The 13,037-nt window shown below is 40.7% G+C and overlaps 1 protein-coding gene across 2 annotated transcripts in view; it reads right to left on the minus strand.

The window, feature by feature from the left end:
• Nucleotides 1-1,145: 1,145 nt before the first annotated feature.
• The window catches only part of fam49al (family with sequence similarity 49 member A, like), a 35,097-nt gene continuing 23,205 nt past the window's right edge, over nt 1,146-13,037 (minus strand). For both annotated transcript variants that reach the window (XM_069680872.1, XM_069680873.1), the window contains exons 4-12: nt 12,883-13,004; nt 10,785-10,890; nt 7,415-7,551; nt 7,211-7,288; nt 6,839-6,955; nt 5,013-5,092; nt 4,469-4,595; nt 3,167-3,237; nt 1,146-3,069 (exon numbers count right to left, since the gene is read on the minus strand). In XM_069680872.1, the coding sequence (XP_069536973.1) occupies nt 3,006-3,069; nt 3,167-3,237; nt 4,469-4,595; nt 5,013-5,092; nt 6,839-6,955; nt 7,211-7,288; nt 7,415-7,551; nt 10,785-10,890; nt 12,883-13,004 (902 nt within the window). In that variant the 3' untranslated portion in view covers nt 1,146-3,005. The remainder of the gene's footprint in view (nt 3,070-3,166; nt 3,238-4,468; nt 4,596-5,012; nt 5,093-6,838; nt 6,956-7,210; nt 7,289-7,414; nt 7,552-10,784; nt 10,891-12,882; nt 13,005-13,037) is intronic.

A 13,037-nucleotide genomic window follows, 5' to 3' on the forward strand; every position in this document is an offset into this window, starting at 1 on the left:
CTAATGTGTTTCCAGTGGGAGTGATGAAGAGCAAAAGTCTTTTTGTACAAAAATGTATTTCAAATGAAATGAGGTTTCAACTGTCTTCTAAGTATATCATTTACTTTTTGTGTTTGTGTTTGTGTTTTAGAACAATAATCAATAGAAAATAATGGAGATATCCAAGTGATTGATATGCTCTTCTTAAGTCTTAAGTGTATCTACACAGTTTTGCACTCATTTTTTTGGACTATGCTCACATTAGATGTGCATTATCTCTTAATGCTCACTATGAACAAGAGGAACATGATGAAAAACATTTTCAGTGTTAATGTGAGCAACAAAGAATTGTTGTGAGATAGCCTTGAAACTTTGCTGGCATTGTGTATATACGTCTATATAACTGTTAGTTTGGTGATTATAGAGTTCAATATTGCGATATGAGGTGCAAAAAAATAAGAGTAATAAAAAAAGAGTGCATATTGGGGCGCTGGGTTAGCTCAGTTTATGGAGCAGGCGCCCCATGTACAGAGGCTGCAGTCCTCATCGCACTGATCGCAGGTTCAACCCCCCCATCTGCCAAGCATTAAGTGAGGGCATCACCCACTCTCTACTTTCCTGTCTATATTCGGCTGTCCTATAAATACAGGCTAACAACCTAAAAAAAAAGAGTGCATATTAGCTATAACCCCTGATTTCTATGTCCCTCCTGAAACCAAAATAAATCCAAAGAGAAGTTGTTGTTTTTTCAACACTAAATTAACACCATTTAATCTGAGAGGAGTTGATGGCTAGCTTGGGCTTGGAGTGAAAGCATGATCAATATACCCAGGGCTCCTTTCAATAGGTAAATTTTTTGCCTGCTTAGTGATAAAGCAGGGCTTGTTAACATAAAATATTTTTTCTTATTTAATGCAATAAATGTAGACCTTAAAGATGTGTATACTGCAAAAGTTGCGATAATGATGAAATTGTGATCTGTTGAAAGATGCCCATTAGCAGCTCAGACTAGCACGTAGTAGCGCTGTGTGACAGAACAGAAGAGCATCATTAAATATCATTGTGGGTTAAGATATCGACACAAAGTTTGAATCAGTGTTGCACTCACAGTAACCTTAATGCATAATGAGCCGCCGCTCTGCTCTACAGAGACACAACATCAGTGGTTGAATGTAATAAATGACAAGTTTATTGTTGCACAAAATGTACAAAATAACAAGCAAATGGACAGCCCCGACCCCTCCCTCTTTAGCGTCCCTCCCCGCCCTCTGGTTCATTCGCCATAATGAAGCTGAATTTCTGAAACCTATGACTACGGCAAGTCCGATGGTCCAAGCCAAACGCATGGTAATTCTGAGAGACAACACATACCCAATTTCAGCGTCACTGAACAATTAAAAATGAATAAAAACACCTTATTTACACATTTCTGTCAGAACTTTTACAACATGCCATCTATATATTTATACAGACTATGCTTGTGCACATACCCCTGTATAGAAAATATATTATAAGATCAAATTAAGTTAGACTAAGGGCTATAGACATCCAAAGTACAGCACTTCTTTTTAATCTCCTTTTTGAATCTTCTTTTATTTTTAAATCCCACTTATTCAGTTACTAAGCTCTTTAACAAGTAAAAGAAAGACCTCTAGTTGTATGTAGATGTGTTTTTCCTTGAGGACCCAAGCTGACCATGTAGATGCCTGCCGAGAAAAGCTTCACATATTTACACTGGAACACTCAGGTCTCTCCCTTAAATGCACGTGTGTAAATTTGACTTGTGTGAGTCATTAAATGTCCTTCGCTTTTCCTCACACTCATATGTACTTAAAATGATGATCAGCGATGTTAAACTAGAAGATTTATTTCCCTCAAACCCCCTCTTTTCTGTGACGATGATGTAATAAAAGCAAAAACCAATCAGCTTTGGCACTGGGTGAACGAGTAAGTGTGCTGTGGTTTCCTAGAAAGCCTTTCTTGGATCCGATTCGTCCCTGTTTGTGCACTGATAAAATCACACAGTAGCTGAAAGCTGTTTTCAGAATTTGAGATTGAACATATTAGTGCAAAAAAGGGATGATTTAACAATTGTCTGAAGATATCTAACAAGCTAGTACTGTGATATCTAAACCACATTAGCACCATGGAGGAAGAGATAGAGAGAGTGAGCGACATTGTTCAAGTAAAGCCAGACAACTCACGAGATGTTTTGTGCTGAAACATTTACAGCGTCGGGGCACACGATGGGGATGGAATCTTTTTGTGCCAAGGAAAAACTACAGATCCCATGGATGGATGGGAATTAGGGCTGAGAGTGATGAGCAATGAGGAAGAAATCAGGGCGAAAATGGAGGTATCCTAAAAAGATCACTCATGTCCTCGCCTCCTTTCCTTCAGCTGCACCGATGCAGAAGAGAAATTAAAACAGGCAGAAGCAAATCTCCGGAGTGGATCCATCACATTGCTTCATAATAAATCACCTGTAGGTGGAGATCAGTGCAGCTGAAGGAGACACGCTTAAACCCTTTTAAAGTGTGAGGGGGCAGCAGGAAGTCTCAGTCTGGGATCAGATTTGAGGGGAAAGGAGATGGCGTTGTTTCAAAGTGTGTGCAAAAATACTCGTCAGACTACTGCTGGAACATGAACCCTTTTTTTTGTACACTTTCAGTTTGCGTCGGTTCTGACCTTAAATTTTGCAATATAGCTTCCTCTTTAATCCTACGTATTTTTCATCTGCAGCTCGTGTTTCACTTGTTTTAATATATATCTATATTTTCTTTTCTGGCGTTTTTCTCTTTTCTTACTTTACAAAATGAGAGACAGAATGATGGACAGCTGACAATATATATAATTATTTTCCTCTTCTTATTCTCATCAGGTTTCTGTTCACCTGGAGATGAATTTCTTTGTTCGTTGTAAACAAACAGGTTTATCAGCCACTGGCGTTTGTTTCCTCCTCTATTTTCCTCCTCCTTCAAGTGCACTCCTTCTCTCCTCCCTCTCTCCTCCCTCTCTCCTCTTTTTCATTGCAGGAGGGCCCTGATTTGTTTGGAGGTGCTGTCATCGTTTAGATGCCGTGTCGTGTACCTGAAAAAGAGGGTGACAAAGAGAGATGTGTTGAAATCAGTATGTGCGTCACGCCTCTGTTTGTCTCTGAAACACACACATACACACACACACACACCTCAGTGCGTTCAGAAGTCCCTCCACACTGTTGGACGGCTGCTCTTTCAGCACCTTGATGCAGCCCTTCATCTGTGGGCACAAAGACAACACAGGGTGTTAGAGAAGGTCAGCAGCCTCAGACCCACCTGATCTCCTGCTGCAGCAGCAACACACACACTGAAAAACACACATTTACAAAAGCAACTGACTGTGATAGACCTATATAAATATGTTACACCTGTGGTTTCTAACTCATTTGGCTTATTATTGGATGTGAATTTCGAGCAAAAATCTTGGGTGAGCTCTCAAACCACGGAGTTAGACCATTGGCATTATTTTCTGCCACCTGTAGTCACTCGACAGTTCAGATCTTATTCAACCTTTCCCACGCAGAAAACATGTATTGATCCATCAGGTATCCTGCACTGACTGCATTATGGACATGACTGCCCATTAACCAGATTAAAAACTCAACGTAGTACCCGCTAGTTCGACTCCCGCCCTCGGCTCTTTGCCACATGTCACTCTCTTCTTCCTGTATTTCCTGTCTCTCTTCAGCTGTCCTATCTAATAACGGCAAAATGGCCAAACAATTATTAAAAGACTTGTGTACCACTATGTTATGTATTTAGGCATGTGTACTCTGCCTCCCACAAACTCGCAACACTGTTAAACCCTCCCTTTAAAGACCAGCTCTAGTCATGTTTTAAGACATAGAAAATGCTCCTCCTTCTCCATCATTAAAAATTCCCGCCCACTATGGAAATTTCCAACAGCTCCTTCGTCACGAAAACAAAACATGTCTCTGCCATTGTTTTGTGGCAACTTGTTGAAACTTAGCTAGCTTGAAATGTAGTAATTAGTAGAAGTAATATTAATGTTAGTAGTCAGTAGTGAGTTTGCAAAAATTACGACAACAGTTACAGCTGGCTTGCACACCGCCAAAGTGGTTGCCATAGGTTGCACATAATGATATGCATAGCGTCACCCCACCCATTAACGGGATTGGCTCCTAAGGTTTGTGACGTCTCAAACCTGCCAATCTGAAAACGTGTTGTTCAGCCTGTCCTTGGTACACTGCAGTTTAAAAGCAGACAGGCCCAGCCATGGAGATGACTGCTTATGTTGTCCCTGATATGTCTTGTAGTACATGAAAAACACCACATGGAGATGTTTACAAGGTTAAACACTTGATTTTCACTGGAGGGGATCTTTAAAATGTTGTTACATTGAGTACAAAAGTATACCAGCCCAAGACTTTGCTGCACGTCCTCAGGAGGCAGGACTCACAGAGATGTACAGATTATTTTAGTGTACTCACATCGATTTTGGAGGTCTTGGCAAAAGCCCCGACAGGGTGAACGTGGTCATAGAGGATGATGACTCCCACCATCACCCTCATGCAGAACAGCATGGTGTCTGTGTTGGTGAACCGACAGCGATACTCCCTGAGACACAGACAGTCATGGAGGGAAGGAGTTTCAACAAAAAGCATTCGAAAAATGTTATGTAATATCAGAGGACAGTAAGGGACATCGACAATGACTTTGCTGTTAAGCACTTTGGGTTTTGGCCTTTTATTAAGCTGCTGATGACTTTTCATTCACATAAAGACATCTATTAAACAAGTTTAAACTCTTTAAATTGAGCATGAAGGACTCTCTGGATGGTTCCCTCTATGAATTAGTCGTATTCAGTTTATTGAATTAGTGACTCAAACTTGAGAAGACCTCTTTTGTGCTCACTTTGAATGGGCCCGTTAATTAAAATCTAGGCTTTTGAACTTTGAAAGGAAGGACAAGGAGAGTAGAAGATGGATTTAGGAAGGGATGATAGAGAGAAGGGAAAGTGTGGGAAGCACTCACGGAGTCTCCAGCATTACGCGGCACACACAGGCCATGGTGCTCAGACAGTCTGTGGTGTCCTCGATGGGCAAGGTCTTATTCTGAAGGACACAGGAAAAGGCAAATGAGCACGGAAAATAACCCTCTCGGACTATAGATGACAGAATGTTTTAAATTGAAGTGAAAGTGATTGTGAAAAAGTTCCACCACAGGGTGGAGACAAAGCACACCCTCAGAGTTCAGTGAAAGTATGAGAACTGTACGCTACTTTGCTAAAGAGCAGTCATGACCAGCATGTCGTCTACATTTTGCATGAGTCTCCGAAGGATTCCTCAGACGCCTGGCTGTCTTGATGCACTGGTGTGTAAGGTTTAAAAATTACTGCTTCTTCCACTTTAAGATTGTGTTTTGACAGAGAAAGCAAGAAGAGGCGGGAAGTTTTCACGCAATGGTCCAGCGTGGGCACTTGAGGTGGAGCAGCGGTGAAGTCTACAAGAGCTTCAATTTACTAAACCCACAACTGACAAACAAGCCTGATATCAGTAACAGTTCAAAAACGGTTTTATTAATTTGCTTGTGATTTTCTTTAGCTTGAAGAGTACAAATTAATGTTTCTCACGTTATAATATAAACAGCGTGTTCTGTGATCTGTATCTTTTTAATAACAGACTGTTTGCACAAGTCTGCGTGTGGCTCTATTTGCACATGATGTCTAAACATTGACCAAGAATGGGTGAGGAGTTAATTAGAGTGTACTGTATATAGTTATTGTTGGGTTTTACTTAGTTAAAGTTTGTCTTTGCATTGTGCATATATTTCAGTAGCTGTCTATAAAGCACAATCTCTCCCAGGTTGTTTACCTTTATACAACAGTTAGTTCCAACCAAGTATTCTGATTGGATAAGAGGCCATGATTGCTGATAAAGAGTGAGTAAGTAAGCACATTTTATTTATATAGCACTTATCTCTGAGAGAAGTCACAAAGTGCTTCTTACGAATAAATATATACAAAAATAAGTACAGAGTACAATAAAAAAAAGAGTACAACATCACTGGGACTTTTCACTCTGTGTATCACTCAACCTCAGCCAGCTGTTGTGAATACTGTTAATTAACGCTACAGCAGACCGTGTATGTGTGCACTGATCAAGCTGGTACCTCTAAATCACACAGCAGACTTGTATTTTACTGGTTGATAGATTAAAACCTACAGATAAAAAAACAGCTGATCTGTGGTAACCTGTAGACACAGAGTGCAGGGTAATGTTTGGGTTGCTTAGCAACAAAAGTCCAGTTTCAGCTAAGTTGTGGAGCTAGTTGGGTAAGGGTTAGGGTTCAGTACAACATCACTCCCTCTCATGTGATATTGTTTAATTAGGCGGTGTTTGATTGTAACCACATGAATACATTTAATGAGGTACTTTAGTTAAGGACAAATCCAAAGAACTGAGCTTTATACTTTTACTCTACTACACTGAGAAGCAAATGTTGTACTTTTTCCTCACTTCATGTTTTTTGGCATCAAGTATACTTCATATATTAAAATAGCACTCCATTTTGCTGGAAATACGTACATCTTTTCAATTATGGGATGGTGTACTCCACATGCTGGTATTGCCATTTTACTTCAATAAATCATCTAAATTCTTTCTCCACCACTGACTTCAGTTCCCAAGTCATCTTCTTAGATGAAAAAGTAACTTAAAAGCTTCCTTGATTAATTTTTTGGATGCCTAAATCAAGAGTTAATTCTGGACTCCAGTTCAGTTCTGAAAGTGCACACTCTTAGTGTTCACCAAGTCTTGATATAGTAGACTTAAATATGGATCTGTTTGTTAGATATCTACCTCTGAAACAAACTTGGTAGTGGCGTTGCTCAGAGTCTTCAGCATTGGTGTCGCTTCAGCGTAGAACAGCGACATCCGATTGGCCATCTCATTGTTAACCTCGTTCTCTGCTTCCAGCTGTGAGTCGATACAAACCAGATATCACACAAGCATTAATCAGCACCCAGTCCAATAATCATGTCATTCAGTAATGATGAAGCCGATCCTGACTCTAATTTGTGTAACAAATAAATGATTGCCTGTTGTCTGTGTTAGGAGGAAACGAAGACCTCCATTTAAGCCATTATTAATTAAAGAGAGAAAGTAGAGCCCCCTGGGAGGAACATTTGATCATGTAAGCAGCACATACACATCACGTCTCAGAGGCCTCACCTGCTGGTTGTTCAGCCTGTTCCTGCTTATAGTCCTCCTGTAGTAGCTGAAGTCATTCTGAATGGCTGGATTTGTCATCTACGTGACAAGAGAAGAGGTGATTTAGGTTTTTCAAAAGGCAATTATTGTTAGATATAGATTTTTCAGTGCATTAAAGGTCAGTGTCTGAGGGCTGTAATGAAAGCAAGAATGAATTCTCTTCACCTTTAGTTCATCAAAGCTGAGCGTGAAATGAAGGATCTCAGCAAACTGTTTGGCCAGGGCCTGCTCTCTCTCCAGGTGCTGCATGGGAGCGTACGGCGGGCTGGTCAGAGCCTCCAGCAGACTGCGCAGGGCGTTCTCTGCAAACATACTTATATATTAGATATATACAGTATATAATTGCACAAGCTAGAATCTGCATGTCATACTGCTGAGTTTCCCTGCTGTATTTTTTTGTAGGTGACGTGAAGTTCATGTCGCCAGATTTGAAAACAAATGCAGCAGCAGCAGCAGGATTAAAATCTGGTTCAAACAGATAAAATCACTTAACTCCACTTCTGTCACTTCCTCACTTGATACCACAGAAAACCTGTGCACTTTAAGAAATGGACCTAGCACTTTTTAAGTACTTTATGATCCAGCCCCGGGCAGTTCAACAGACCTTTGGATCACCTCCCAGAGGAGAGGGTTCATGTCCTCACAGAGGGCCCTTCTGGCTGGGATTTCACATTTAATGTGACCATAAATGTACCATTACCGCCCTCAGGCTTTGGAGCTACACGTCTGTTAAACGTTAAATGTGGTGGCTCTTTTCCGTATGAATATTTTTAGCCGAGCTAGCAGCGCGGCTCCAGGGCTGGCAGTCATGATCTGTTAATCGATTAGTCAACCACTTTGGTCAAGACCGAAATATGTCAACAACTCAAACTTTATGGATTGGCATGAAATTTGGTAACATTCATGATCCCATCAGGACGAATTCTAATGACTTTGTTGATCTTAAAACACTCTACTCAACTTACAGTCTCATTAGGGTTGGGCTTGGAACTGACAGCGAAAAGGTCAAAATTGATGCAGCAAAACCAGAGATTTTATCTGTTTTTATTCCATGCATTCTTCTTGCCTACATCCCCCACAATGCAACTCGACAACCAACAGTTCTGTCAGAGATGTGGGTGCAAGCTGTGGTTAGATGCTAGTAGCAGCTAATATAGGCACAAGGAAATATGAGGAGCGGACTACAGAGACCTGGTAAGATTTCATTTTTTCCCCCAAATTTTTAGTGTTTGGCCTTAACTGATGGTGACTTAAGTGACATCACTTGAGGCAATTACAGCTCCCTCTGGAGCACCAAAAGGCTTTATGATCCTTTCTACTGATAGTACAGTAATACCAAGACCTGCAAACAGACTTTGATTTATAAAATCGCTAGGAGTTTATTTTTTATATTTACCTATCATCAGGTAAAAACTTCAATCTGTGCAATACTTACATAATGACTGAAAAATAACCTAGAAAACTAATGACATTCCCATCCACCTCAGCTGCACTGTGTTTGTGTTTAGTGCTAATTAGCAAGTGTAAGCAAGCTACGTATGCTGTGTAGTATGCTAATGTGAGACTCTGAACATGGTAAACATTGTAAACATGCTACATTACTTCTTGTATGCACGCTAACATTAGCATTATCATCAAAGCACTACTTGGCCTCACAGAGCCACTAGCATGGCTTTAGGCAATTAGTCTTATGTTATGTTCAGAAGACTTGTTAGAGAAGACTTGAATGAAAAAAGGTGATTTTATGAAGCTCTTTCAAAGTCTTTCTTTCTCTTTATGTGTAACTCTCTCTCTCTCTCTCTATCTCTCTCTATCTCTCATTATGAAGTGCAATACTCAGAATCACAGAGCCTGGAGCACGGCTGATGACTTTGAAGCCTTTATATGACACACTGATCTAGGCCTGGAAAGTAATTCTGACCTTTTCTAAGGTTCAGCAGATCAACAGCTCTCCTTATGCTCTCTATGACCACTGGCATTGACAGTAAATTCACCCCTACAAGACCCAATGAACATGTACTGTATGTGATACTCTATTAGAGATCTTACAGTCTGAGCCTCCTTTAGGAGTCTGTATCAGTGACCATACATTAGTCTCACGTCTGCTATTGAACCTAAGCCTTTTCAGCACTTTGCTGCCTCTCACTAATCAGACACCAGAGCTGGACCTCAGAGTCTATATGTAGTAATGCCTCAGAAGCAGTGTCCCTTGAGGCCTCATCCCTTCCTCTGCATTAAATATGCATAAGGGCCTTCTATAAATACAGCAGAGAAGTGTTTCATCTAAAGGGCCTGGCCAGAGCCCCGCTCTCCCTCCTGCTGTTAGCACAGAGCATCTTGAGCACTGATTCCCGAGGGTTTCTAGTGACAGATTGGATTGAGAGACACTGCAGCTGTTTGTTTACTGAACACGGGGCCTCTTAACCTCTTATTGCCCCGTTTGATCAAACACATTAATAAGAAAAGAGCTGGTACTAGGAGAAAAAAAACACAAGGGGCGGTGTAATTTGCACTCCCCTAGTCATTAAGATTTGATCACTTCTCTTCTTAACGAGGACGGGAAGGCAAAGTCTACCAGATATCTGTTGTACTCCTGGATACATTAGCGTTGATACATTATCATTAATTATTAGTCAGCCCTCTTTCTATGGTAAGCTGAGAACACGATGTCCATGATGATCGAAGTATTATTGGAAGGCAGAGCAGAGGCGGCAGCCAAACTCTATATCTCTGCTCATACTTCTCTCTCTCTCTCTCTCCTCTCTCTGTACTGGACGAGCATGTACCACTGTTTCCGTAGCAACGGCTGCCTGCCTGCTAGGTCAGGATGCTGCAGAGATGGCTGAGAGGACATCATAGTGTGTGTGTGTGTGTGTGTGTGTGTGTGTGTGTTGAAAAATTGTGCCGGACTGAAATTGCATGTAAAATCAGGCTGGTGGTACATGAAGTGGAGCTGTGAAGCAGCAGAGAACAAGATGAGCTTCTCCCCACTGAGAGTGATGATTACAGTCTCCCTTCAACGAGTCTGCCTCTTATTTAAAGCTCGATGAAAAATATATGTGACCAACTGTGTTGGGTTAAAATATCTGTCTTTACTGTTCATGTCGGGGTCACAATGCTTAAATGTTAACTGTCTGTCACATATAACACTCTTCACACCTCTTACATCCTGTTACTGTTGAATAGCTGTCAAAAAGCTTGTGTTTTCATGCCGGAGTATGTGAGACCAGTGTGGAGCACGTGAACACTTCAGTGCACTGCACTTTTTCTGTCACAAATAGAAAACAGAAACCAAAGACAGACATCCTCCTCTGTCTATGTGCACCATAAACCTCATCTAGTACCTTACTTCCTCTGATAGAAAACTTTCACCTACTAAGGTGAGTTGCTGTACGTTTGTTTACCATATTCAAGGCATAACTTCTTTGACAATTGGCTGACTGACAGCTCCTATTTGACCTCCAATGTTGCCACCAGAGTGTGTGTAACATCTCCTTATTTTACTCTGCAGGCTAAACGTAATAATCATGCTCACCCAGTCGGAGGGAAAACTCGTAGAAGCGCTTCAGTTTGGCCACCAGGGGGCAGACTGCGTTCCAGGCCTTCTCCTGCAGAGCGAGGTCGCCTGGGTTCTGGATGGCCTGTGGGCAGAGAACACAGGCAGAAGCACAGATGTTACTTTCTAAAAATGATTTTAAAACCTCATCGCCTCTTCTGTCCTCGCTTCCTTTAAGCAATGTTTCACTTTGGTATAACATTTTCACTTTATTTGATATTATTTTCATGATTATAGTGATTCCAGTTCAGCAATAAAGACTGTGTATCTAATGTCATTTACCAAAACCTCATTTACTTTTATTGACATGACCTTTAATATCCTCTTTAATACATATCGATGGGTTATCTTATTTGGTTATTGTAATACATGATTAGATAGTGTCAAAACAGTCAGCTCTAACAGGCATTTTCGTTTAAGGATAAAGTTTGTGTTATTATATATTTTTTTCTAGTAAATCCCATGAAAAGACTAAAGTTAACAATGCGTTAGGTTGTCTTTCAATACTTCCAAACTTCTGAGCCCCTACGCTCATCTGTGCCTATTTGAGATGTGATCAAATATATAGTTTCATTTTTTTAAAAGGGTATATTTGTAAAGCAGCTGGGCCCTGCAAGTTTAGCAAATATTACTTTACATCAACTGCCATGTTAATTGTACTGAAGGTACATATAAAGTCGCCCAGTGCTCTGGTGCGACTTATTTATATATCCTTAACAGTTTTTGTGGGTAACAATAACTTCTTTTTTGTGTGTTTTGCCTTTACTAGATAGGACAGCTATAGAGAGACAGGAAATGTCAGGAGTACAGAGTGGGGAATGACATGCACCAAATGGATCGGTAGATCGGAAGTCGAACCTGCGATCAGTGTGACTAGGACTGGCGCCTCTGTAAATGGGGCACCTGCTCTACCAGGTGAGCTAAACCATTACCCTGTAACAATAACTCAACTAACTTAATGCATGACTCATGTTGATTTAATGCACAAATTAATGCAGGATGTATCAATGAATTCATGTGGCTTACCGTTAACAAATTTTCAAGATTCTGTGATGTTAAGGAATGTTAATTCACAGTTACTTCACACATTAATTGAAAACACTTTTGTCCCCAATCCATGCTGTCTGTGAACAGACATTTGAACCTACAGAAACAGCTTCTTAAATAAACTAAATGTGACTGAAATCCAACTATTACGATGTATATCAAAAACTGTATGAAGTAACTGTAAAAGCTCATTCCTTAGCTGGCGATCTATAAAGGAATTCCTGATACTTCCTGCATAAACTCATGTACAGCATTATATCATTGTGGGTCATGCATTTGTTAAGTATTGCTCAAGTATATTAATCATACTCTTTAATGTTAATGCTTCTGACCAACAATGAAGCCTGATGTCACAGAATGTCACACATGCTATTTAATGGCTCTACAGGAAATGGTTGTTAGATCAAATCAATTTGGATTTAGGTTTTTTAATTTGATTTATTGACATTAGTAAAATATACAATATGTCCAGGCTTATCCTTTAATGCTCCTCTGATAATAAAATCCACATTCAAATGCTGGTGCCATAATCTGCCTCACAGCTCCACTGCAGGAAAGATTTAACACTGACTTAAAAAAGATCCTCTGCAGGTGTTTGTATTTAAAGAAAAAAGGAAGATCAAGCTTAAAGAAATATAAAGTGAAGTGTAAGAGTTAACATACAGCACCTCAAGGTTAGGAAGCAAGGAGAGGAAACAATTCAGCACTATTTGTTAACAGGAAGAGCAACGCCAACAGCTGAGCAATCAGCAGCAATCCTTCACACTGCAGAGGGAACTTTGCAGTCATGTGTCCCTGAGCTAAAGCTGCACCTGAACACACGCAAGACCAGCACACCAGCTTCTCTTTAACATAACATTGCCACCAAAAAGAACATACTGCATGAGATGTCTGCTTTCACACATTTCTGTCTCTACATTTACTGCTCACTTCATGTCAGAATTTCAACCTTGAATTCCACGTGAGTCCCATTTTTTTGTGGCTCAAATGTTCATCGATGTTAAACACTTATCGACTGCTTCGTGCTCACTTCTCGTATCTCCTGGCCCGCGCCGTTATAGGACTGCAGCTCTGCGAGGATCCCATGAGCCTCCTCCAGCACAGCGCTGACCTGGTTCCACACGGCTGTCTCTGCCTCCGTGGGCTGGGCATCTAGGAGGGAAGGAAGGAAAGAAATAGAGGGAA

This window comes from Semicossyphus pulcher, unplaced genomic scaffold (assembly GCF_022749685.1).
Source record: "Semicossyphus pulcher isolate SPU_LCO1_2020_fin unplaced genomic scaffold, fSemPul1.0.p SCAF_5, whole genome shotgun sequence".
Lineage (NCBI taxonomy): Eukaryota > Metazoa > Chordata > Actinopteri > Labriformes > Labridae > Semicossyphus > Semicossyphus pulcher.